This window comes from Diutina rugosa (assembly GCF_008704595.1).
Source record: "Diutina rugosa strain CBS 613 chromosome Unknown scaffold2_size729309, whole genome shotgun sequence".
Classification (NCBI taxonomy): Eukaryota; Fungi; Ascomycota; class Pichiomycetes; order Serinales; family Debaryomycetaceae; genus Diutina; species Diutina rugosa.
In genome coordinates, this window is record NW_022995199.1 from 1 (window position 1) to 24,309 (window position 24,309).

General features: G+C 50.6%; 15 protein-coding genes across 15 annotated transcripts; 9 read left to right on the forward strand and 6 right to left on the reverse strand. All coding sequences in view use genetic code 12, as the record gives it.

Annotated features, from left to right (window-relative positions):
* Nucleotides 1-973: 973 nt before the first annotated feature.
* Nucleotides 974-1,636, reverse strand: DIURU_004730 (uncharacterized protein; the record flags this gene model as incomplete). Its single annotated transcript, XM_034157636.1, has 1 exon — nucleotides 974-1,636. One exon carries the CDS (start codon nucleotides 1,634-1,636, stop codon nucleotides 974-976), a length of 663 nt encoding a protein of 220 aa, XP_034010134.1.
* Nucleotides 1,637-2,047: 411 nt separating this feature from the next.
* COG4 (Golgi transport complex subunit) lies at nucleotides 2,048-4,567 on the forward strand (the record flags this gene model as incomplete). The annotated part of the gene is made up of 1 exon (XM_034157637.1): nucleotides 2,048-4,567. The coding sequence occupies one exon, from the start codon at nucleotides 2,048-2,050 to the stop codon at nucleotides 4,565-4,567; it is 2,520 nt and encodes an 839-aa protein (XP_034010135.1).
* Nucleotides 4,568-4,638: 71 nt separating this feature from the next.
* Nucleotides 4,639-6,210, reverse strand: DIURU_004732 (uncharacterized protein; the record flags this gene model as incomplete). Its single annotated transcript, XM_034157638.1, has 1 exon — nucleotides 4,639-6,210. One exon carries the CDS (start codon nucleotides 6,208-6,210, stop codon nucleotides 4,639-4,641), a length of 1,572 nt encoding a protein of 523 aa, XP_034010136.1.
* Nucleotides 6,211-6,978: 768 nt separating this feature from the next.
* On the reverse strand, nucleotides 6,979-7,641 carry YTH1 (cleavage polyadenylation factor RNA-binding subunit; the record flags this gene model as incomplete). The annotated part of the gene is made up of 1 exon (XM_034157639.1): nucleotides 6,979-7,641. The coding sequence occupies one exon, from the start codon at nucleotides 7,639-7,641 to the stop codon at nucleotides 6,979-6,981; it is 663 nt and encodes a 220-aa protein (XP_034010137.1).
* A 494-nt stretch (nucleotides 7,642-8,135) lies between these two features.
* Nucleotides 8,136-9,446, forward strand: DIURU_004734 (uncharacterized protein; the record flags this gene model as incomplete). Its single annotated transcript, XM_034157640.1, has 1 exon — nucleotides 8,136-9,446. One exon carries the CDS (start codon nucleotides 8,136-8,138, stop codon nucleotides 9,444-9,446), a length of 1,311 nt encoding a protein of 436 aa, XP_034010138.1.
* A 206-nt stretch (nucleotides 9,447-9,652) lies between these two features.
* DIURU_004735 (uncharacterized protein) lies at nucleotides 9,653-9,916 on the forward strand (the record flags this gene model as incomplete). Its single annotated transcript, XM_034157641.1, has 1 exon — nucleotides 9,653-9,916. One exon carries the CDS (start codon nucleotides 9,653-9,655, stop codon nucleotides 9,914-9,916), a length of 264 nt encoding a protein of 87 aa, XP_034010139.1.
* A 578-nt stretch (nucleotides 9,917-10,494) lies between these two features.
* On the forward strand, nucleotides 10,495-11,274 carry DIURU_004736 (pirin family protein; the record flags this gene model as incomplete). The annotated part of the gene is made up of 1 exon (XM_034157642.1): nucleotides 10,495-11,274. One exon carries the CDS (start codon nucleotides 10,495-10,497, stop codon nucleotides 11,272-11,274), a length of 780 nt encoding a protein of 259 aa, XP_034010140.1.
* Nucleotides 11,275-11,329: 55 nt separating this feature from the next.
* DIURU_004737 (uncharacterized protein) lies at nucleotides 11,330-13,222 on the forward strand (the record flags this gene model as incomplete). Its single annotated transcript, XM_034157643.1, has 1 exon — nucleotides 11,330-13,222. One exon carries the CDS (start codon nucleotides 11,330-11,332, stop codon nucleotides 13,220-13,222), a length of 1,893 nt encoding a protein of 630 aa, XP_034010141.1.
* A 211-nt stretch (nucleotides 13,223-13,433) lies between these two features.
* On the reverse strand, nucleotides 13,434-13,946 carry DIURU_004738 (uncharacterized protein; the record flags this gene model as incomplete). Its single annotated transcript, XM_034157644.1, has 1 exon — nucleotides 13,434-13,946. The coding sequence occupies one exon, from the start codon at nucleotides 13,944-13,946 to the stop codon at nucleotides 13,434-13,436; it is 513 nt and encodes a 170-aa protein (XP_034010142.1).
* Nucleotides 13,947-14,625: 679 nt separating this feature from the next.
* DIURU_004739 (uncharacterized protein) lies at nucleotides 14,626-15,453 on the forward strand (the record flags this gene model as incomplete). The annotated part of the gene is made up of 1 exon (XM_034157645.1): nucleotides 14,626-15,453. One exon carries the CDS (start codon nucleotides 14,626-14,628, stop codon nucleotides 15,451-15,453), a length of 828 nt encoding a protein of 275 aa, XP_034010143.1.
* Nucleotides 15,454-15,553: 100 nt separating this feature from the next.
* Nucleotides 15,554-16,303, reverse strand: DIURU_004740 (exosome non-catalytic core subunit; the record flags this gene model as incomplete). The annotated part of the gene is made up of 1 exon (XM_034157647.1): nucleotides 15,554-16,303. One exon carries the CDS (start codon nucleotides 16,301-16,303, stop codon nucleotides 15,554-15,556), a length of 750 nt encoding a protein of 249 aa, XP_034010144.1.
* Nucleotides 16,304-17,040: 737 nt separating this feature from the next.
* DIURU_004741 (uncharacterized protein) lies at nucleotides 17,041-19,023 on the forward strand (the record flags this gene model as incomplete). The annotated part of the gene is made up of 1 exon (XM_034157648.1): nucleotides 17,041-19,023. One exon carries the CDS (start codon nucleotides 17,041-17,043, stop codon nucleotides 19,021-19,023), a length of 1,983 nt encoding a protein of 660 aa, XP_034010145.1.
* A 467-nt stretch (nucleotides 19,024-19,490) lies between these two features.
* DIURU_004742 (ESCRT-I subunit protein) lies at nucleotides 19,491-20,009 on the forward strand (the record flags this gene model as incomplete). The annotated part of the gene is made up of 1 exon (XM_034157649.1): nucleotides 19,491-20,009. The coding sequence occupies one exon, from the start codon at nucleotides 19,491-19,493 to the stop codon at nucleotides 20,007-20,009; it is 519 nt and encodes a 172-aa protein (XP_034010146.1).
* Nucleotides 20,010-20,343: 334 nt separating this feature from the next.
* RIB4 (lumazine synthase) lies at nucleotides 20,344-20,838 on the reverse strand (the record flags this gene model as incomplete). The annotated part of the gene is made up of 1 exon (XM_034157650.1): nucleotides 20,344-20,838. The coding sequence occupies one exon, from the start codon at nucleotides 20,836-20,838 to the stop codon at nucleotides 20,344-20,346; it is 495 nt and encodes a 164-aa protein (XP_034010147.1).
* Nucleotides 20,839-21,593: 755 nt separating this feature from the next.
* DIURU_004744 (uncharacterized protein) lies at nucleotides 21,594-24,247 on the forward strand (the record flags this gene model as incomplete). Its single annotated transcript, XM_034157651.1, has 2 exons — nucleotides 21,594-22,182; nucleotides 22,800-24,247. 2 exons carry the CDS (start codon nucleotides 21,594-21,596, stop codon nucleotides 24,245-24,247), a joined length of 2,037 nt encoding a protein of 678 aa, XP_034010148.1.
* Between the last annotated feature and the right edge of the window lie 62 nt (nucleotides 24,248-24,309).

Below are 24,309 nucleotides of genomic sequence, written 5' to 3' on the forward strand. Positions count from 1 at the left end.
CAGATGGCTGTTCGTAAATATCCCAACGCCGTAGGCATAATTGTCTGATGCTCCCATATGGGTTGCCACCCGGGCACGTGGCCAGCGCCCCCAACACATTCCCCACCACCGATGTGTCTCATACGCCATCACGGTGAAACGGTGCCTTAGTCATGTTTGGGGGATTGCCCGCTTGGGTAACTCGGCAGTGCAAACGCGCGCCAGCGCTGGCGCTTGGGGCGCTGATCCACGAAAATCTCAGCGCCCGTGTTGGAGGTGGAACCCAATGGAACCTCGTAGAAAAAAGAAGAGACAGCAGCAAACAAAGTGGCTTGCCAAGTGGTGGCAAAGGAGGCTGCACTGTAGGCATTACTTTTGCAGAGTTATACGTGGGGTTTCTCAGTACGTTGCAGAGGCAAACAATTGCCACGTTTGCTGGTTGATTTTCGGCACAGCCATGCCATTACCCCCTGGCTATATCTTGCTAAACAAAGCATTCCCCATGCCCAGTACTCCTGAGGCAATGAACCTAGTTTTTTCACTCTTATTTTTTTTTTTTTTACTTCCGATTCCCCTCCCATCCCTGCGTTAGTCGTACTTACTAGTTGACTGCATTCACCTTCTGGAATGTTCCTAGAACTTACGGGTCCAGATGCTGTTGTTGCCGTGGACATTCCACCGATACGAATGTAGGTATGTGCGTGGTACATGTTATTGTGTGCGACTGTGAGCTGACAATTACATTCTCCACCCGTGCCAATACGAAACTCTGCGACAACCACTTTAAGGAATAATTTGGTGGAAGGGACAGGCGTTCCAAGCTAGTGAGACAAAGTCAAGCGATACAGCTATTCAGAAAGAGTAGTTTACCCAATGAAGTTAGAAAACTAAGAACAACATTAACAAAGCTTTGTGTCTTCGCATGACTTTGTGAACCATCGAACGATGCTTCGATAACTATGCACTAAAATATACCATCACCAGCTCTTTACTTCTAAGATGACGGACCAACTTCCTCTAATCTTACGTCGTTGAAAACCTTTATCGCCTCCTCGATGGTCGGTGGAGGAATGCTGGTGGTCTGTAATCTCTCCTCGAATAGTTGCGTGCACTTTGCATTTGTCTCAGCCAAGGTTGTCTTAACATTTTGATCCATCTTGGCAAACCCCACTTCGATCGTACGAGCAATTTCTGGGTTGAACCCTTCGATCCCAGTGATCAAAGTCAAAAGCCGGCAAGAGAATTCAGCATCAGCCGCCTTGAGTTCTTGATCGATTTCAGGACGACGAGCATCGATTTTGCGATCATCCGAAATGGCCATTGTGGGATAAGCCTTTGGGTCAATCGACTCGGTCTTCTGAACGTATTCCCGTATCAACTTTGCCATCTCTTGGTCGACTCTAGCAATTTCCTCAGCTTTAAGTGTCATATTCGGTCCAGTTGACCCACTCGATTTGAGTATATGACTGAACGGAGCTTGCTTCTTAGCTAGCCAAACTCTCGACTGCTCCCAAGCTAACAATTCAGCATCGTTCACCATATCGATCAAAGTACGGCGATCATTCTCATCAACAACTCGTTGCAAAAGATTTTGGAATCTGGGAGATTCAACAACACAAGGCTGGAAATTAGGATTGTCTGGGGTCGTAGCGGTCATTTGAGCTTGAATATTGCCTCTTGAGTTGATCAAAAAGAAGGTATTTGCTAAAATTTATAATCACCCCACAATTTGTGCCCCACTTTTTCTTATCCATACCTTAATTAAAGCCTACAGGCAGATTATGAAAAGTACCTTACGAGGCATTGAGGATGATCACCAACGATGTGGTACAATGGCTACTGAGAGAGAAACTGGCATATATGCTGTAAAGATTGATTGTGAAAGAAAGGTGTCTCACTTGCAAAATTTATACCACCAAGAATTGCAAATGGATATTTCAACGATTGTCACACTATGACCACGTGCTGATTAAGCCCATAATAGCAAATCATATTCATTTTCATTGCGCTAATGGCATCGTTTTCTTGACCTCGTCTTCGTAGTACCAAACACGACGTGTAGTTGTCGATGTCGGTGCGGCGCGAAAAACTCACCGACACCGTGGCTATGAACCATGATCTCTTGGAGCCGGCAGCACTAAATAAAGCCGCCAGCGCCATCGAGGCTCAATATGCCCAATTGGCGGCTCCCTCGGATTTCGTCAACCTCATCGATGCCATCGACGACCACCTCGAACTCGTCGACGACGCCGCGGCCTCGTTTGTCTCTGTCCAGCTGAAAAGGCACCAGCAGGAGCTTCTGGGGGTCGAATACGCGCGTACCAAGCTCAATTACACCAAGCGTCAAACTCTGGCGCTCGCCGACAAGTTTGGCGCTGCCAGTGAGTTGGGGGGTGTGCTTACCATCAAGGTGAAAGCGCTCGACGACGAGATCACTAAAGTGAGCGAAAAACTCGAGTTTGTCGAGAAAGTCCAGCTTTTAAAGACTACCATCAACAAGGCTGCTTACGCCATCGACCATGGACTCTACGAACAGGGCGCTCATTGCATACTGGTGATTCTTAACCACGTTGACTCTCTGATCATTACCAGTGAATACGCCGAGGCAGTGGTACCGCTGACAGAGATTCCCGAACTTCCCAATGACGTCATTGAAAAGTGGACGAACCAACTCTGTGCGGTGTTCAAACAGCGCTTTGAAGCTGCTGCTGAGTCTCGTAACGTCACTGAACTCACAAAGAACTTTCAAATGTTCCCTTTGATTGGTTGTCACGACGTGGGGCTTACATGCTACTCCCAATTCATTTCTCGTATCATCACCGATACCCTGAAGACGCTCCTCCTGGTGGTGGACAACTCCCAAGCCGCTGAACGACCAGGAATGTACTCGCAAATCCTCATCAATTTCTTTGAAAGCATCAGTCAAATGTTGAGTCAACACGCAGCCTTGGTCAAAAAGTACTACGGCAATGCCATGCCTAAGGTGATTGCAAAGATCCAAGGGGAGATCGACGCCCAAATTGGTACCATCGCTGATACCTTTTACGATAATCGTCGCATTGATAAGTGTCTCTATGACGTCAAGGAGTACCGGTATCCCTTACTTTCCAAACGTCAAGAAGAGCTTAAAAGTGCAGGTGAGTACAGCACCATTGAACCGCAAATGGAATTGATCCCGCTAACCACGGTGGGCGACTTAGTGACTGAGTTTTCCACTATTTTTCACCACTGGTCGCTCTATTGTCGATTTGTTACCACAAAGTACTTGGATGGCGACACCGGGGTGTTGGACAAGTCTAATGTCACCAAGAAAATCAACACTAAGCTTCTACCAGCTTACGAAATTTTATACCAATACTTTTTTCGCCGGTCTCTCGAAAAAGCCATTACCATCGAAGAGCTCACACCGCTTGATCCGTTATTACAAGTTGATCCTCGCAACAAATTGGGGGACGAAACACCAATACAACAACCGGGCGACTTACCGGTATCTTCAGTGATAGAAGACGTTACCTTGGTGTTCAACACCACTATAAGGGGGTGCGTCAACTCGGCATTGACTTCTACGGGCAAGAAGTTCATTCTGTTCGTGACGCAAACGCTCAATGCTGACTATGTCAACGGCTTTTTCATCAAAAACCTCAACGATAATGGTCCTCGATACAATCAAGGGTTGTGTCTTGTGGAACCAGAGGCGCCCGAGGCCGGTGTCGCTGGTATAAGTCGTCTGGCAACCCCTGAACCGGCAATGGGATTCTTCAGAGGCGCCTCCACTGCATTGAACAGTGTGTACTCATCAACGGCTATGGCCGTCAACCAAGCCACTGCCGCCGCAAACCCCATGCACACTGTTACCGCTAACAACGTCAAGGTCTCAAATTTTATCACTTACCTCAATTCCCTTGCGATGGCGGAAGAATACCTACAAAAAGTTGTGAACAATATCATTGCTGAACTACCCAAGTATTATGCGCTGGCGAAAGAGGAGGAAATGATGCGCTTAGCTTTGAAGGACGACTTTATGGACCCGTTCACCACTACCGCTACCAAAATTATTGGTGACTCATTGGTCAACCTTTATAATCAATCTATCAAGCTGAGGCTATTGACGTTGGTCACCGAATTCTTACCTGAACAAGCACCTGATATTGAGGACGAGAATCTCAATGCCGTGAGATACCAACAATTCTCCATCGCCTGGTACGGTTTGATCAACCCCTACAGCCGCGTTTTGCATCGCAAGCTTATATTCGACAAGCTTCTCAGGTTATTGGTGGTCAATCTCTCCAACATTATCGAGAAGAAGCTTCTCAACAACTTGCGCAAATTCAAGATCAACGATCTTGGCGCCCTCAAATTGGAACGTGATATGTCTCATCTCATTAACCAAGTGTGCCGCGACAACTACTACTTACGGGATAAGTTTGTACGCGTCACTCAAATTGTGTTGTTGGTGGGCATGGATGATGACGAGTACCAAGAGTCAATTTCTCATATCAGTCAGGAAGGTGAGTTTGACGAGGAGTTAGGCATAAACTGGGTGTTGACGCCGCAGGAACGGAAGGAGTTACGGCAGTATCGCAAATGAAGATCTTTTATATTTCAAAATTACATAGTCGCAGTTCAACTGCAATCCTTAACTCAACAGTAATAGCATCATCACCAGGAGTATCTGAACAATGGGTTTTCCTTATCGGTGAAGTCGCCGAACTCGACGTTGTCCATCGCCTTGAACTTTTCGTACACTTCCGTGCCCACCAACTTCTCCTTCTTCCAGTTACGGTAGAGGTAAAGCGACCAAAGCGAAAGCATCCAGAACACCGAAAGCGACAGAGTCACCATCAACGTGGTCTTACCCGTGGGATAGTTAGGTTCTTCGTTGGTCAAGAAGGTTTGCGGGCCAATTAAATTACCGACACAATAGCCAAGCAAAGAGACCCCGTTCAAGGTGAGCTTCTTGGTGTGGCCAGCAGCGTTCAGCACCACACATGACAATACACAAGCACCGGGGAAAAGTAAGATGGGAGTGAACACGTAACCGGCGTACTTGACGGCGTTGTTGGGACCGTAGACGAACATGCACACCCCCATCAAGTAGAGGCCAGCCCCTAAAGTGCCGACAGTCATTCTCAGTTTGACAAGACGTTCAATGTAGGCCAACACCAACGAGCCGACAATCTGCATCGCCCCAAGAGGCATGTTCATCAAGATCTGGTGGCGGGAGTCGAAACCCATCCCCTTCATTAAAAGCACCGAGAAGTTCTGCAACCCACCGTTACCAATGTTGTTGCAGCAGCCAAACAAGAACATCAACCACGTCTGGGTGTCAAGCATGGCCTCCTTGAACTGGCTCCACTTCCATTGAGGGTTACCGAACCCTTGTTGGTTATCACGAATACGTTCCACCACCATTGCTTTCTCTCTTTCGTTCAAGAACCAGGCATTGGCGGGAGTGTCAGGCATAAAGAAGTAGTAAAAGATACCGAAGGCAATGGTGATGGGACCCATGGTAATGAAACACACTTGCCACGCGGGAAGAGCGTAAGTGTCTTGATGGATAAACAAACCGTACGCAAATGAATTACCAAGGATGTTACCCAACCCCATCATACAGTAGAAAAACGTCGTCCGAGAAAGTTGTTCCTCTTTGCGGTAGTATTGACCAACAACAAAAAGCAATCCAGGAAGCACCGCCAGCTCAAACATCCCCAAAGCCGTACGCCATACGATGAACAGAGCGTAGTTGGGAATTGCTTCCAAGGTAAGCACGATCCCCCATAAACAGATGAATACCGCAAGTGCTTTAGACAAGGGGAATCTCTGGAGACAGCGAGAAGTGACAAAAGCAAACACCAAGTAGCCCAAGTAAAATGACGAGGCCACCCACGGGTACATGTCGCCTGTCATTCCCAAGGCCTCACGGAAGTTAAGCATCAACGCCGCCGTGGTCGTGGTTTTGTCCATGTATTGCAAAATGATCACGGCGATCATAAACGGCTGGATGCACAAGTCGATCTTGCGAAGGAGCTTGCGGTCTTCTTCCTTGGTAAATTCGATGTGGCCGGTCTGCTGAGCAAGCTCAAACGCCTGGTCGGCGACGACTTTTTCCCCCGTGATCGGCGACTGGAAGGTAGTGAGCTGGGGAGGGTCTTCGTCGACAGAATTCACGTCGATGGCAGCATTGTGCTTTTCATTACTGGATGGAGTGGGTGAGGCAAACGAGGCTGTCATTCAAAGAAGATTGACAATGCCATGTGCTCCATGGTTCAATGGGATTTATAAACCATCGACGATGGGGAGTGGAGCATGTTATCGACAGGTACGATAATGCACACGGAATTGGCTACCATTTTCCGCGAAGAGCTACGTCGGGGTGCGTGGGCCTGCAGGTAGTGCTCAGCCGTGTACCCCACCCATAATTGGACTACAATGAGGAATAACTACTTAAAGGACATTGTTAATTAATTATAAAATGTATAAAAGCTTGATTATAGTATATTAGGTATTGCATCTGATGATTTGGCGTTCATGTTTGGCCACTGGAGCTGCTCGGGGATGCCCGAAGTCAACCTCGGAGTGTGGGGTAGACGCTTGACAAGTCCATGCGGGAAGGAATTACTCTCCCAATTAAATCGAACCCCGACGCAGATAGCCCGACGATTCCAACCAACAAAAGGTGGGGAAGGTGACGTTCATAACGCCCCGATAAGCCAGCACGTACAGCTTAAGGCATGCGGAGGCGAGACCGTTGCTTCTCCGCTAAGCGTTTTGTTCAGGTGGCAGCGATGGCTTCGGAAGCATGTACCGCAGGCACCGATTATGCCACTCCCATGATAGCATGGGGCCCGCTGGCCCACCGGACGCACGGCTCTTCTCGTGGAGATTTGGCCTTATCAGCACGATCGACGTCAGCAGCACTCCTACAAGTGAAGTTCAAGACTGAAAGTGATTTTCTCATTATCGTCGTTCGTAAGTCATTAAATGGAGTATACAAGAGTTTTAGTGGCGGCTACGCTTGGACGGAGGCGACCGCATTTCAGAAGCGGGGCGTTTCTTGTCGTTGGTCGCTTCCTGCTCTGGCTTCTCGTCTGGCTTCTCCACCGGCTTCTCGGCCCGGATTCTCATACGCGGGGTGATGTTGTCAAACTTAGGGTGGCCAAACTCGCACTCGGGACCCTTGGGACAGAAACCGGTTAAATACAACGGACACATCACTTTTCGGACGTGGCGCTTAGTACATTCAGGCCCATCGGGACAGAAACCACGGTTATAGCTCATACACTCAGCAATCTTAAGTTGAGGGTCAATGTGCAAGTATAAACATTCAGGAGTTTGCGTACAGAACCCGTTCTTCAGGTAGAAAAGACATTCGGGCATTTTTCGGAGATTGTACTCGTGCAAGAACTCACAGTGGTCGTTCTTTTTACAGAGACCCCGCAACCAGTGCTTGCACACGATCTTGTTCAGATACATTTGCGGGACGTGTTTATGAGGGCAATTGACGCCGTTGGGGCACAGCAGCGGGCCCTTTTGCGGGATGAAGAACTGGCATATGGGGCGGTCGGGGTCGAGGCCGAGCCCGTATTCTTTGCGTAAAAACGGTTCAAATTTTAATCGCTTCCCCTTGGGATTGGGGTGTATCACCGGGTTGTATTGGAGCATAGTTGGTGATAATTAAATTGTTAGCTAAGTTTGATCGATGAATGTCGAAAAATACCTTTGTCGATAACTGTGTGCAGGACGGTTATCGATGAGAGTCGAAAAACTTCCCTGTGGCTACCTGCAGGACGCATGATTGGTGATGGGTGGAGTTAGCCGGCGCATGTCCTTCCGACGGAGACTACGACGTCATCGCGAGTGTTACCCCGAGAAAATGACGGACGTCAAAAAAGTATACGGTCTCGGGTGGCTCGTGGCACGGCTTAGTAAACGGCAAATGCAAGCAGTTGGCAGTGTGAGTATTGCTTACGTGATTGGCGGCAATCCGCCACGTTCTCGGTTCTTGCGGACTGCCATTAGTAAAATGTCAACCATCCAGAGGAAGCCGAGGGTGGCTCAATGTGTCCTGCACATAGCCGGAGGGAGTCGTGATTACCGCCATCATCGCCTACGCTTCCGCGTGATAGCCCCACGAAGCAATTGTCGACAACTCCGCCATGGTGAAAGACACGAAGTACTACGATCTCCTTGGCGTCGAAGTTACCGCCACCGACGTCGAGCTCAAAAAGGCCTACCGTAAGCAGGCGATCCGGTTGCACCCGGACAAGAACCCCAACGACCCCCATGCGCTGGAAAAGTTCCAGGAATTGGGCGAGGCCTACAACGTGTTGAAGGACCCGCAACAGCGTAAGTTGTACGACGAATTGGGTGAGGATGGCATGAAGGAGACCGCCCAGGCGGGGCAGGCCGACATTGACCCGGCGGAGATGTTCACCGCCATCTTCGGCGGCGACCTGTTCAAGTCGTGGATCGGCGAGTTGCTGATGTTTAAGGACATGAGCAAGACCGCCGACATCATGGAGGAGCTGGAAGAGCCGGGACAGGCGGCCGACGGCGCCGACGGCACCCACGTCCAGGTGCACGGCCACGACAACAAGGTGGGGCTGAAGATCGGCCACAGCGGCACTCTTACCAGCGAGGAAATCAACAAGAAGAAGAAGCAGAAGATTTCTAAGGAGCAGCGGGAGAAGATGTACGCGTTGCACGAAGAGATGCGCAAGGAGAAGCAGAAACGGGTGGAGACGCTCGCCGCCGAGCTCGACCAGCGCCTTACAAAGTACTTGGACGCACAGAAGGCGGGCGGTCCCGCCGTCACCGAATACGTCCAGAAGTTAGACCTCGAATTACAGGAGATGAAGGAGGAGTCGTTCGGGCTCCAGTTCCTCCACTTGATCGGGTACGTCTACACCAACAAGGCCCACGACAACATCCACTCGATGAAGACGTTTGGGGTGCTGAAGCTCTACTCGTCGGTTAAGACCAAGACCAACACCGTCAAGAACGGGCTCTCGATCCTCAAGACGGCGTTGAACGCCCAGGCGGCCCTCGAAGAGATGGTGAAGGAGCAAGAACAGATCGAGTTGGCGCAACAACAAGGCATAGAGTTGTCGGACGAAGTGCGCTACCACCAGATGGAGATGGAACGCAACATCATGGGCAAGTTCTTGGCGACGGCTTGGGCGCTGTCGAAGTTCGAGGTCACCGACGTTCTCAACAAGGTGTGTGACGTCGTCCTCCAAAACAAACACTTGTCGCGGAAAGAGCGGTTGGCCAAGGCCAACGCCTTGTTGTGGTTGGGTAAGCACTTGAGTAAAGTGCAACGGACGCCCGAAGAAGAAGAGGAGGCGCGGATCTTCGAGGAGATGGTCGCCGACGCCACCGCGAAGAAGCAAAAGCGGCTGAAGAAGTTCTCCGCCGCCGACTTGTCCCAATTTGTCGACGAAGAAGCCAAGGCCGAGGGGGTTTAATTACGTGTTAATGAATAAAATATCCCGTTTTGTCGGATAGTTCGAGAAATTTTCCACTGGACTGACGGATTTGCACACCCACCGCCATCAGCGACTCGCGGACTGAGTCCTGCACACAGCCGAGGAAAAAAGTGCGGGCTGATTTATCTCCGCCTCCACCACCCTCCAAGTCCTTCGCCCCTTTAATTCACCCCCTAACCACCACCATGCCCGGCAAAAGAGAGGTATTGACGTTGTACAGAGATCTTCTCCACCACGCCTACAAGTTTGACAACTACAATTTCCGCTCGTACGCGGTGCGCCGTGTCAACGACGCCTTCCGCGCCAACAAGGCCCTCAACGGCGAAGCGGTGGTCGCCGCCTACAACGACGGCATCGACAACTTGGCGATGTTGAAGCGCCAGGCGGCGGTGTCGCAGATGTACACCTTCGACCAGTTGGTCGTGGAACCCCGCAAGCACCACGCCTAGGGGAGTCCCCTATAACTTTGAGCTAGCGCCACAGCTAGCTCAAAAGCTCAGCGGCGCTTCGTCCCGCGTGTATGTATTTAATGGACGGTATTGAAATGAGTTTTAAGTATCTAGGCAGCAGTAGTCTAGCCTCCATATTTTAAGATTTGTCATCATAAAGGATGACTAGGAATTCGAAACTCTCCGAACGCATCAAAGAGATCAGACGTTGTAAATTGAGTAGCTTCAACGTCAGATATCAAGATATTGTTAAGTCATTTGCATCCATCATTTGACATTATAGGCTATGGCTGATTGATTACTATATTCCCCCGTTACGAGCCCTACCCTCAGCTTTGTGACAAATCGATGACAAACGGCCACAAGTTTAGCCACCAGTTTAGCCACCATTATCACCGATGTTACGCCTGATAAAACACTTAGTCGACGCTTCCTGGATCCCCGAGGGCGTCGGTGCCCACGTCTACCGCTCAATCGGCATGCGGACGCTGAAGATGTTCAACCCGTTCCTTGCGTGTGACCACATCGTTCAGCCGTCCTCCGCCAAAGGCGGGTTCCCCTGGCACCCTCATGCTGGCATGGAAACGATTACTTACATGCTCAGCGGAGGTATGGCTCACGAAGATTTCACGGGGTCCCAGGGATTGCTCTTCCCCGGTGACCTCCAGTTTATGACTGCGGGGAGAGGCATTGTCCATGCCGAGATGCCGGTGAATCTCGATAACCAAACGGTCAAAGGTATTCAATTATGGGTTGATTTACCTCAAGACCTTAAGGATATTGATCCTGAATACCGCGATCTCAGAGCCTGGGAATACCCTACTGCCACCAGTGAAGACGGTCAAATACAGGTTAAAATCATCAGTGGTCGAGCTTTGGGCATCGAGCACCGTCGTCCGTTAGTGAAAATACCACTTGATTATTACCATTATACCGTACAACCTCAGGCGAAGTTCTCTCAAGAAGTTGACCCTGAGTGGAGTTACTTCTTATACAATTTCAGTGATGGCACCATTGATATTGAATCACAGACGATAAAGCCTCACACCAACGTATTTTTTAACGATGGTGGCGACGTCATTGAGGGTACTAATAACGGTAACGAACCAGTGGAGTTTGTCTTAGTCGGTGGACCTAAATTGAACCAGAAAGTGCTTCATTACGGCACATTTATCGGCACTTCCAACGCTTATATTACTGAGAAAGTGGCTGACTTTGAAAACAAAGATAACGCGTTTGCCCCGCTCCACCACTGGCGAAGTGCTTTCAGTGACGGGGTGCCCCCGCAATTCATCGCTGACCAAGTGGCTGCGCGCCAGCAGCGGATGCCCGTCCTGCAGACAGCCGAGGCACGATAACGCTGGAGATTAGTAAGTATGTATATTGCTAACCACCGCCACCCACCAAATAACCATGACAAAACCCGCGCCTTCCCGGCGCCCGTGGCGTCTACGCTTCCTCTACTTCGCCGTGTGGCTCGTGGCGTTGGTCACCCTCGCCAGCTACCGCTACCGGCTCGCCACCGGGCCGGCTCCAGCCGTTCCCCTCGATCCGATCCGAGAACTCGACCCTTACCAGGCATTACTGCTTCACCTTGAGTCCGATCCATTGCGTGATGGTCTCGGGAAACCGACAATTAATCCTGACCCGAAACATGTGGCTCGCGGCCGCCAGGCAATGGTCGCCTGTGATGTTCCCCTCTGTTCGACTATGGGCAAAGATATCCTTCGTCAGGGAGGTAACGCTGCCGACGCTGCTATTACTGTTGCCTTGTGTATTGGCTCAGTCAATTCTCATTCACTGGGGATTGGTGGTGGCGGGTTTATCCTTTCCAAGAACGGTGACGATGTGATTTCCATTGATGCTCGGGAAGCTGCCCCTAAAGCTGCTTCTAAGCACATGTACGATGAGTTCCCTCTTTACAGTATCATCGGGGGACGAGCAGTGGCCGTCCCTGGTGAATTGAAGGGGCTCTGGAACCTCTACCAACACCACTCGTCGGGTAACCTTACCTGGAAACAGCTCTTTGAACCGGTGATTAAGCTCAATCGGGAAGGATGGCCATGCTCGGTGTTGTTTGAGCTTATCCTCCAAGTTGAGAACGAACAGGTGTTTCTGCTTGCCCCTCAATTGAAGGAAGGGTGGGACTTTATCTTCCGCGACGATGGCTCGATGTTACATCGTGACGACTGGATCAAACGTCCTAACTATGCTGACACGCTTGAGAAGATTGCTGAAAGTGGATCTGCTGATATCTTTTACGATCCTGATGGTGAACTCGTCAAGGGTATGGTGGCGCTGGCTAAGCGTCTGGGGGGGCTTATCGTGGCTCAAGACTTTGCCAACTACGACGTTGTGGTCGAAAAGCCTATTTCCACCGTCATTAACTTCCCTCAAGGCCTGAAAACCGTGTACACAGCTCGAGGTGTATCACTGGGTTTAGCGATGATTGCTGGACTTAAGTTCTTCACACGAGTTTTCAAAAATGATGGTCCGCTGTTATATCTCCACAAACTCATCGAGTCGTTCAAGTGGCTTGCTGCCATCAGAACCCGTTTTGGCGACACCGAAGACGTCTACAAAGAGAAACTCATCAAAAACTATACCCTGGACGCTTGGATCGACTCGGTGTTTGCCGAAAACAAATACAGCGACGACCACACTTTTGACTGGTCTTCTTATGGACCCGAATATGAGATGGCCCTGCTGATGGGTACGGCCCATTTTTCAGTGGTCGACAAACATAACAATTCCGTGGCAATGACCACCACCGTCAATCTCTTATTCGGGAGTTTGGTCTACGACAACCGTACCGGGATCATCCTCAACAACGAGATGGATGACTTCTCCATGCCTCAACGCCCCAACTCGTTCAATTTGACTCCTTCAGTGCACAACTTCATTCGGCCCCATAAACGTCCCTTGTCCCTGACGTCGCCTACTATCATCGTTGATAAACATGGACGTCCCGAGATGGTTATCGGCTGTGCCGGCGGGCTGCGTATCCCCACTGCGGTGCTTCAAGCCATCATCGGAGTGTATTTCTACAATTATACCATGCTTGAGGCGATTGCCTATCCCCGTCTTCACCACCAGTTGATCCCTGAAGCGGTGATGGTGGAGAATCGAACCGTGCTCAACGAGCTTTATCCAAAGGCTGAAGCCGCCTTGCGTAAGCGCAATCACACCATTCTTGAGCTGGGGACTCTTAGTGCCATGAACGGGATCAGATGGCTGGAAGAGGATCAACAATACCATGGCGTCAGTGACTTCTGGCGCAAGATGGGCCGCGCCGACGGCTACTAGACATATACGTACAGTTACCTTAAATTCAATGAGATACGACTATTCTTACTTCGCAACTTCATCGAATCAAGCGATTGAAAAATGATGTCTTTGACTAACTACTGTCCTAAATAAAACCCTAAATACTCCATAGAAAAGATATTCCATCAATAATATACCACCAAACCCATACGGATAAAATTATGCCCATCACCCTCTTTACCAAGTACAGTCACCGCCGGGGCCAGTACATCAGGAAGGAAGTGTCGGGATAATGTTCAAAGCGACACGGGAAACATGGGCATTCGAAGGCCTCGCCGAAGCAGAGCACGGCGAACGAGGGAGGCTTCATATCCCCAATGTGCAAGGAGAAGCAGGCAAACCAATCTTGGGTGACGGACACACAAATCATCGAAAAGTTATCCGCGTAGTAAAGTTTCAATTGCTGCGGTCTCAAAGCGTATATCATGCTGTACAAAAGGTGGTTAAAGAGGAAGCAGTTTTCCAATACCACGAGCTCTTTGTCAGTGACCATGATAGACTGTAACCGTAAATGGAATTGCACAGGGTCCTGAGGGACGACTTGAATTCCGTTGGCCCAGTAACGCTCACCCGTCCATTGGGCGTGCTCTGTCACCACCGTGGTGGGAAAGTTCAGCTCAAGCCACGCCACCTTCGCCGCCAGAACGTCCATTGCAAACGGCACAAGACTCATCGTAGACGGCGCCAGTTCAGTAGCGACCATTGGTAATGATGTTGAACAAAAGATATTTCATTCGTCGATTGAGGGGCAACTTTTATACGAAGCCATGGTAGCCGTATGGCTGACATCATGTACGTCGTATTTCCCGTGGTCGCACTCCGTATAGACAAACCTATACGCCACTATATGGATACAGGGCAATTCTCTTTTAAGGTGACGCTTACAATGAGTTCCCCTAGAAGTCATATATTATTTGAACAGTTTGCATTCATGATATTGGTACTTTTTAAACTATCATTTACTTTTATTTTGGGATAGTTCGTCATCTTCATCTAGTCGTGCTCTTGTGCGATGTTCATGGAAAAGTCCGATCTCTATAACCATTTGAATCGAAAGCACCCTTAAATGTTTGATAAACATCACGAATGAAGTCCGGCACGAAGCTGCAAAAGTCCATCGTTGAGCAATAGTCTTCATACTATGATTGTAATATACTGGTAGATCATTTTGGGTTGGCATTATTTGATTAATCTTTTCCCAATTCTAGAGAAAACAAAGCTGATCTATATCAATGACGTTGAGGTATTTTGTATTCGATTATCAAAATGTCGCTGTCTGTAATCACCGGTCCGAATTTTCGGCCCGGGACTATGTTACTAATGATGACAAAAGCCACTCTGCCACACCCTCACCGATAAGCGTTTTGCTCGGCACACTACTCATGAGGGGAAAATATATCTATGGCGCCGTCCGCCACTTGTCCCGCATGACTTACTCCGAGTTCAAAGCCCTGGTGGCCCACCGCCCCGAGTTCGACCCCACCGCCACCTTTGGCCTCACCAAAGTGCCCAACCCGCAATGGAAGCTAGGCCAAGGCGCTAATAGCGATGAGTGGAAACGGCACAAAAAAGTGGAGCTTGATCCTGCGGAAAGAGCCGGTCCCGAAAACTACAAGACGTTGATCTCCGGTGTGGTGCCGCGGCCGATTGCGTTTGTGTCATCGGTGTCTCCTGATGGCATCGCCAACTTGGCTCCCATCTCCTACTTTAATTTGGCCAATAATGACCCGCCGATCGTCACGTTAGGGTTCTCGCAAAACCAGGGGAAGGCTAAAGATACCGTCAACAACATCTTGGCTACAGAAGAGTGTACCATCAATATCATCAGTGAGTGGTGGGTAGAGGCAGCCAACATGGCGGCGTTGGACTGCCCTCCCGAAGTGGACGAGTGGAAATACTGTGGGCTCACTCCCGAGAAGCTGACAGTGGTGAAGCCGGCTCACGTCGCCGAGCTGGCGTATTCGATGGAGTGTAAGCTTGTTGCCAGCCACGAGTGGAAGCTGAAGCGCACGGGCAAGCCGCTGGGGAACACGTTGCTTTTAGAAGTGATAAGATTCCACATTCGTTCCGACGTGTTGAATGATGGTAATGTCGTCGATATCAATAAGCTTAAACCGGTGAGTCGTTTAGGTGGGATCACTTACGGCCGCACTACTTTGGGCTACGAATTGCCCAAACCCCTCAACGATAACTTGGAGGACTACCAATAGATTCCAATAAATTTCAATAGATTCCTTCATTAGAATAGACGCCTAGAGCCCTAAATATACACAACTTTCAAGCATATTAGCTTACATCATGATGCCTAAGTTATACCCGGAAGGGGTTGGCAACCTTTCTGCGCTCGACCTCGCCCTTACGCGTGTCCATCATGTGTTCCCAGTCCACCGGGTTCATTTGGTCACCAGCCCCGCCCCGGCTCCGGGCGAAAATCACGCCCAAGTCGTTGGCAGCCGTCAGCAAGTAGTAGTGGTTGCCGTCACCTAAGGAAATGATCGTGGCACGCACAATATCACCGGGACGAAACAGCTCCACCACCTTCACCTTATCCCGGTCAGTACTACGAATATCCTGGCTTCTGATGACGCCACGATACAGCTCACCAAGGTCTCTCAGAGTGGCGCCAAACGCCGCACTCAGCGCCACCGCTTGGAGCAGCAGCAACGGCTGGGCGCCAGCCCCCGGAGGTACGCTATCCAGAGCAATCAATCCGTTAGCGCCAATGCCGCCGTCGCTGAGCATGTTGGTGCTGTCGCGGGTGCTCACCAACTCACACCACGCCTGTTTCGCCAGCGTCCGTGTTATCCGCACAATCACCACATCGCCTTCCTTGGGTAAGATCGTCTTGACCACCCCGGCTTGCTCTCGAGTCAGGAGCACCAGGATTTCGCGTCCTTCAGTCTTCATGTCCCCACACTTGGTGGCGACAATCATCGGCACATCCACCCCTTGACGCAGCACTGTAGTTACCGTGGCCCCAGGACCAGCAGTGAATGTTATTATCTCATCCCCTTCCTGTTTTATTTGCGGCGCTAGGTATTGGCCGGGAACAACTTTCATGGGTTAATGGACGTAGTATGCGTGCGATGGCATTGTGCGGCTCACGATGAAGGCATGGATCGAACAAGTGACGGAATTCGTGACGACATCGGTAGTATCGGAAATTGCGTAAATGAGAATATCGGAAAAATTTCTAATGGGAAATAAACACCGTGATGAGATCACACCAATCTGTAAAATGCAACCCTTTCAGCCAGAGATGAGCTTTCACATTAGTTGAACTTCATTCAAGTGTCTACACCATGTATCGATGACTAATAGGCTCGTACTTGGCGTCGCGTGGCACCGATAAGCTACGGAATCATTTACTAATCGAGAACACTCGTATTGTCCCCTGCTCTAACCGAAGCCCGCTCGGCAACTCGCGGGAAGCGCCTTTTGTTCATGGACGCGGAATAATTTCGGACCCGCGATGAGATCTGCCGCCAGTTGCCGAGACGCGCTCAGCCTCGCAAACGGTGTACACCCTTATAGTGCTGATTAGCTCTAATGGACTCGTTTACCTACAAATGTGTCCGTCAAAATTGGGGATAATTAAAGCCATCTCGTATTTGGTGTCTAATTGCGTTATCCTGTCCGTTAGCCATTTCTTTTTCGCCAGGTGGGGCTTTCTTTGGGAAGGGGCTACGGCTGGCACCCCGACGCTAGCCGAGAAATCTACGCGTGCGGCAGCACCCTGCTTGTCACATTTGCAGCAATAAAATGGCATCGACCCCCCGACTAAATTCCCCAAAACTATGAGTGACAAGGACGAGAAGGCGTCGGTGTGTGACAAGGAGCTCTCGGTGCTGTCGTCGAACGACTCGCTGGGGCTTGAACCCGTACCCTTAACTTCAGCAAACTACGAAAGAAGCGATCAACCCGAACGCTCTCGGCGGCGGAGCCTGTTACGAAGCTCGTTTGACCTGATACGCGGTCGCCGGGAGTCGTTGGGAGCGTACCTGGTCAAAGACATCTACGGGGACCTCGATGACGCCGCCATCGCCGTGAGACGGGCGGCCTCGAGAAATACCATTTTGCTGGAGTTGATCCAAAGAAACCAGGAATTAGAAGACGATGAAGCTGTAAGCGATGGCGACTACGAGTCAATTAAGGAAGACGCCGCTGATTTGGAGAAAATCCCCACCGGTCCCGTCCAAGAAACCACCATTAATATCAAGCAACAAGGTGGAGAATTTGTCGACGTTGACCCTGAATTGATCACTTGGGACAGTGTTGACGACCCTCGTAACCCTGCCAACTGGTCGTTGACTAAAAAATGGATCATGATTTTGTTTGTGTCGCTTTATGCCTTGGTGGCCCCAATGACGTCCTCAATGCTTTCGCCAGCGATGGACGATATCGCCAACGAGTTCCACATTACTAACCCTGTGGTGAAGCTGATGGTGGTGTCGATTCAGATTCTTGCATGGGCCATTGGTCCCTTAATTATTGCTCCGCTTTCTGAGCATGATAGCATCGGGCGCAAAATTGTGCTCGATGTCCTGGTCTGGATGAACTTCTTCTTCAACCTTGGGTGTGCCTTCTCTCATACCACGGCCCAAATGATGGTTTTCCGGTTCATTGGTGGTCTCTTTGGCTGTGTGCCCATGAACGTGTGTGCCGGGGTCATTGCCGATATGTGTATGAAGAGTGACCTGCCCAAAGCTCGGCCGTTGAATGTCAATATCGCGTTGGCCGGTTACTCGTTGGCGCCGCTTTTGGGACCGGTGATTGCTCCTTTAATCAGTGGCTTCATCGTCAACCTGGGGTTATCGTGGCGGTGGACATTTTACGTGCTCTGCATGTTCAATGGGTTTGTGGGCGTGGTGGCCACGATCTTCTTCCGGGAAACTTACGCTCCCACGTTGCTTAAGCGTAAAGCTCAGCGCCTCCGCAAATCTACTGGCAACCAAAACTTACACACCATCTACGAATTGACCGATGGTGAAACGTTCTGGGGTAAGATGTGGATGACGATGACGCGCCCCCTCATGTTGTTGTTTACCCACCCCATGATTGTGTCGCTTGGCCTGCTTATGGCGTTCACGTACGGGTTCATGTATCTTTTGATCACGGCCTTCCCCTCGATTTTCCACAAGACCTACGGCTACAACGCCGCCATCACCGGCCTCATGTACTTGCCGATGGGCGTCGGCTTCTTGCTCGCGGTGTTTGTGTGGACCTATCTCATTGGGCGTACGTATAACCACTTGGTGGCCAAAAATAACGGCGTCGCTAAGCCCGAGTTCCGCCTTCCCATGTTGATTGTGTCGTCGTTTTTCATCCCCGTGGGCCTCATCTGGTTCGGGTGGTCGGCGCAAAAGAAGCTCCACTGGATCATGCCCGGTATTGGGCTGGGGCTCTTTGCCTTTGGCCTTGTCTGTGTGTTCCAGCTGAGTCAGCTGTACTTCATCGACATGTCGATTCACAAAACCACCAACGAGCAAGGTACTGAGGTCATCATCAACTTCAGTGCGCTGTCGGTGGCGGCAGCGGCGATGTTCCGTTCCATCTTTGGCTTTACGTTCCCGTTGTTCGCGCCTAAGATGTACCAAGCAATGGGTTATGGCTGGGCCAACACCATGAGCGGGTTCATCGCGTTGTTGTTGATTGGGTGGCCCGTCATGTGTTACAAGTACGGGGAGAGAATCCGAGTGCTGGCGATGAAGCGGATCGAGCGCAAGCAGTTGGAGCGCGACAGAAAGAACTTGGAAAAACTCAAGCAGGATCTTGTGTAGTTGCATAGTTTATCAGCATTTAAGCATTAATAGTATATCAAATTAATCAAACCATTGTTGTCAAGAATGTGCCATGACAGCATCTCCTTTTTAGTTTGCGTTACTAGAGAGATTGAAGTGTCTTAGATTGAGTTTTATCGCAACAGAATAGTTCACGACTATTAAGGATTGTATTCAACTATGCTTCGTGGACAAAGTGTTGCAAGGAAACCCCTCAATATGAACAAGCGTACATCAACTCTATCCTCAATGCTCATTTACCCACTCTCTCGCTCACAGTCAAGCATTGTATTTCATTTCGTCGTCTCAAGCTAGTCGTATGGTTTTCCCAACATATTGAGTGGTATGGGTGACTCATTCTGTCAACGGCTTGCGGTTTAGCCATATTTCAAGCTCACTTTTGTTGCCCAGCTCAGCCACAGTTACTTGGCTAAGACTGCCGCACCAAACTGTGTGCGACTAACACTATGGGGTTCAATCCGACGGCATTGTTACCACTTCCCACAAGCATCACCGACCTCCCCAATCCTCAGTTGGAAGAGCTCTTGGCCAACCCTGAGTTGGTGAAAGGCTACGTACAACTGTCGGATAGTTTCCAGCAATACCTTGACCAGTACGCGACCACGATTGCCGCCGACAACACCAAGTTGCAACAGATCAAGCAACTTATCGAACAATACGACCACGTGGGACAATCAATCAGGGAGAAATTGGCCGAACTACAACGGCTCAACCTGGAGTTCTCCAGTCTCCAGGTGATCCAGTACCAATTGTTGGTGCGCTACTCTAATGAGCTGTTAGTCAAGAAATACGGCGACTTAGTTGAGTCACTTGATCGCCAGCTGCGTCAATTGGTTTCCGAAACCAGTGACGAACTTGACCCGAAATTCCTTGCTGAGTTTAGGCAGGCTCGAAAGCAATACCACCTTCACCGGGAGCGGTGGGCACGGTGTCAGGAGGATCGCGTGCTGGGGAGCATTGCGTGATACAAGCGCAAGTGTTCGTGGCGCTTCCCCTCATCTATACACAATAGTATGGCGTCAAGTGTTTGCTCTGGCATGCTCTATTCGCTTCAGTTAAGGTTGTTTGCCATGGCTAACGGGGCCCGTGACCACATTCTAAAGTCGAGTGCTACTTGGCAACTAGCAACGGCGAAACGCTGGCGATTTTTTAAGCAAGATTTAACCGGCCCAACGGCTGCTGATCGGGCCGACAATACGATGTGAGACATCCGTTGAAGATCAATACAACGAGGCGTCCCAAAGGATTTAAGTGTTTATTTGATTTAAGTATTTATTTGGCGGTGGATATGCCTTCTACCTACTTGAATTTAGTGGCCATTTCCACGGCGGCGGCACCCCAGTCCTCCCCGTGGTTGTGCATCTTGCCTTCGATCAACCCAGCCCGGGCCTCGGCTTGCTCCTCAGTCAAGCACGTCAACACGCCGAAAATGACGGGGATGTCCAACTCGAAGTTGAGCTTCATCAACTGGTGGGTGGTGGAGTCGCAGATGTACTCAAAGTGCATGGTGGAGCCCTTGATCAACACGCCGATGGGGATCACCGCGTCCAACGGGGTGCCCTTGCGTTGCTGCTGTTCCTTAAACAACTTGGTACCGTAGGGCAACTCAAACGACCCCGGCACCAGTTCCACGACGATGTTTTCTTCCTTAACCCCCAATTGCTTGAGACGGTCGACGGCACCCTGGACGAGAGCGTCGATGATCTTCTTGTTCCAGCGAGCGTGCAAGATGCCCACGCGAAGCTTAGAGCCGTCGTATTGCTGATCGAGTTCGCCCAATCCCTTTACTGCCATCGTGCGGTGGTATGCCTGTATCACTTGATAGTAGTTCACCTGGGTTCGACGTCGCACCCGCGGCTCGCAGTCAGCCCTGACTAACGGTGACGTCGCCCCGCGCCAGAAAAAAATTACCCGGCCTTTGGGCCATCGACTATAAAGAGGTCGCTCGTTTTTTCTTCCCGCTTCACACAGGTGATGATGGAACACTTTACTGACTACATGCTTGATGTTATTCAAAAATTACGAAATTAGTCTTTCACCCCTATCTGATGTGTCAACGAAAACCCGTAGAGACAATACGTGTCTAAATCTGGCAGCGCCGCGTGTCGTATGCCTGCCCAACTTTCCCGTCACCCTATTGCTGGGTTTCAGGGTCCGGGTCGCCTAACCGAGCACCCTGATTCCGGGGGGCACAATCCAGCGCAAGCTAGAGAGGCTTATCTCCCAGTTACACTGGCAGTTACGTTGCCGGATATTTCCCACTTTATATGGCGTGCGCTCGCCACAGTGGCTAGACCTGAGGAGGGGAAGCCAGTACCCTCATAGTAGTCGTGCCAGTGGTGGCGTTGGGTGTGGCGGGGCGCCCGATCCCACACCGAGATCGAGTCACTCCCTGTCATCTGTGTGCAGGTCGTTATCGCCAGGAGCAAAGATAGGGCGCCGATGGCGGGCCGGCGGGCGCGTGCTGATTATAAGAAACCCCTGTTCCCACACATACAGGCAAATATCGTTGTGTTCTCCCGTTTCTGACGTCTAAACCGATTTCCCTCATGAACGTGAATCAAGTGCACAAGTCGCAGGTGAAGCCCCTGGAGACGTGTTCGAGTATCCTCAGTGACTATGAGGATATCGATGTTACCCTGGTCGATGGCGAGAGCTACGTGTTGTTTAATCCTATTAAGGCTCAGGAAAGCGACATATTATCGCTAACTAACACCCAGGACACCGAGGACGGCCTTGTTGACATTGTCGACCAGCCTGATCCCCAGGTCACGCCGCGCCGGGCCCAACAGCCCCTGGAGACTCTTCTCAACAAAATCAATAAGTGGTACAGTGCCACCAATCCCTACGATATCGGCGATGTCGATGACAACGTGGCGCTGTGGAACCTAGACGAAAACCTCCGCACCACCCTGGGGTTGGTGGTGCGAGAGTTCTACGGCGACGACATGTTTAAGTATATGGCCCGCGAAGACTTTGATAAGGTGAAGCGGGTGACCCGCGACGTCGAGGTGTGGCTCCGGCGAGAGTCGCGTGGGTGGCTGAGCCAGTGGTCGGCGTTGGGGGCAGCGGCGCTGGCAGTCAAACTGCTGACGGAAACGCTTTCGGGGTTCGGCCCGGTGGTATCGCGGAGCAGCAGTGTCAGCGTCACTAGCTAAACGCAACCGCTGACGTTTGGGCACGCATACTGTAGATAGATGGTCATAGAAAATACTTGCATACATACACACTAGAAAGATTACCACATCACCGTAAATTGGTGATCAATCTCAACAAAAAAACGAGATTGTGTCGTAACTTGACTCAATTGGAAGTGACTGATATAAGTTAATCTTTACAGACAGACGTGTTCGAAATGATGTGACTCATCACAAAGTTACTGCTTGTTTTCTACGACCATCCTCACTGATTGTCCCCATATAAACGAGTAATAAAATGATCGCCAACTGCGTAAACGAAAATAACTTTACCAAAATACACTTTAACCTTCATTATCGAGTCCATTATCATGAGTAACAATAACGGTCTACCCGTTCACTAACCCCACACACGCCTTGAATATCCTCTACCGTCGCGCTCGTACCCCCGCCATCGTTACCACGGCGCGAAAAAAATCTGTTCGACATTCACTGCCAGCCAGAATGAGCGGATGTAAGTACACCACCCTACCTGCCGTCGCTATTGCCAATTTGCATTACTAACCCCAGTCCGTCTTCTTGATTTGGTCAACTTCTTCGTGCCAGTGCTCCCTGAAGTGGAGGTGCCGGTGGAAGGGCTTCCCTTCGACGAAAAGGTGATGTTTACCGTGGGGTCAGGGATGATCTACCTCCTCGGCCAATTACCGTTGTACGGGCTCAAGCCGTCGGCGCCGCTTTTGATCCTGGACCCGTTCTTCACCTTCCGCTCGATCTTCGGCATGGAAAAGGCCACCCTTTTCGAGCTCGGGTTGCTCCCAGTGATCACCGCCGGCTTCCTCTGGCAAGTCGCTGTCGGCTGTCGCCTCGTCAACGTCAACTTGGCGTTGAGAAACGACCGTGAGTTGTTCCAAACGGGGCAAAAGTTGACGTCGATCGCCCTCTCGATCGCCATGGCCGCCGGCCTCATTTTCTCCGGCTACTACGACTCCGCCATCCAGGGCCTGTCGCTCTCGAACCCGCTGGCGTCGATCTCGTGGTACTTGGCCATCTTCTGCCAAGTGGTGGGCTGGTCGTTCATTATTACCTTGATGGTTGAAATCTTCGACAAAGGCTACTCCTTTGGTTCGGGTATCCTTTGTTTCCTTGCCCTTCAGGCCGCCACCAACATGGTGCGTTCGATCGTCGGTGTGGAATCGTTCACCTTGGCCAACCTGAACCGGGTTGAAGCTTACGGTGCCTTCACCAACCTTTTCCGCAACTTCAAGATCAGAGAACCTCAAGCGTTGTACAAGCTGATTCTTGCGTCGTTCTCGCGGTTGTACTTGCCCAACTTCATTGGCTTCTACGTTGCCATTGCTGCCATCTTCGCTGCTGTGTTCCTCCAAAACTTCCGGATCGAAATTCCCATCCGTTCCACTAAGATGAGAGGCATGGCCAACGTCTACCCCATCCGCTTGCTCTACACTGGTGCTTTGCCCCTTCTTTTTGCCTACACCGTGCTCGGTAATGTTCAAGTGTTTGGGTTCATCCTCGTGAGAGCGTTGGAAAGATTGGGCTTGGAACTGGCCCTCACTCGCACCATCATCGGCGCTTACGCCTTGGACATCAACAACAACTTGTTGGTGCCGGTGTCTGGTATCTTGTCCTACCTTACCGCGTCGGCGTCGTTAGTTAACTCTGCCCTCTCCCCTATCCGCACCGTGGTGTTCTCGGTTGTGGTGGTGGCGTTGGCGGTGTGGTTCGCCAACAAGTGGTCGGAAATCTCGGGGTCGGCTCCCCGCGATATCGCCCTTCAATTCAAGGAACAAAGCATTACCATCTTGGGTAAGCGTGATGTCCTGGTGGCCAAGGAGTTGCAGAGAGTGATCCCTGTGGCCGCGGTGTCCGGGGCGTTTGCCATCACCGTGTTGGCGCTTGTGGGCGACTTCTTCGGTGGTTTGGGTGTCGGTGCCGCCGTGTTGATCGGGGTGATCTCGGCGTTTGCCATTCTTGAAGATTTCATGATGAACATGCAACAGAGCGGCGGTGCCTCGCAATTCACGAATGCCTTGGGTTTACAAGGCTAAATTGTATCAATAGATAATGCATAATTACATGATAGGCTTATTGTTCCAGATGATCTCGTATA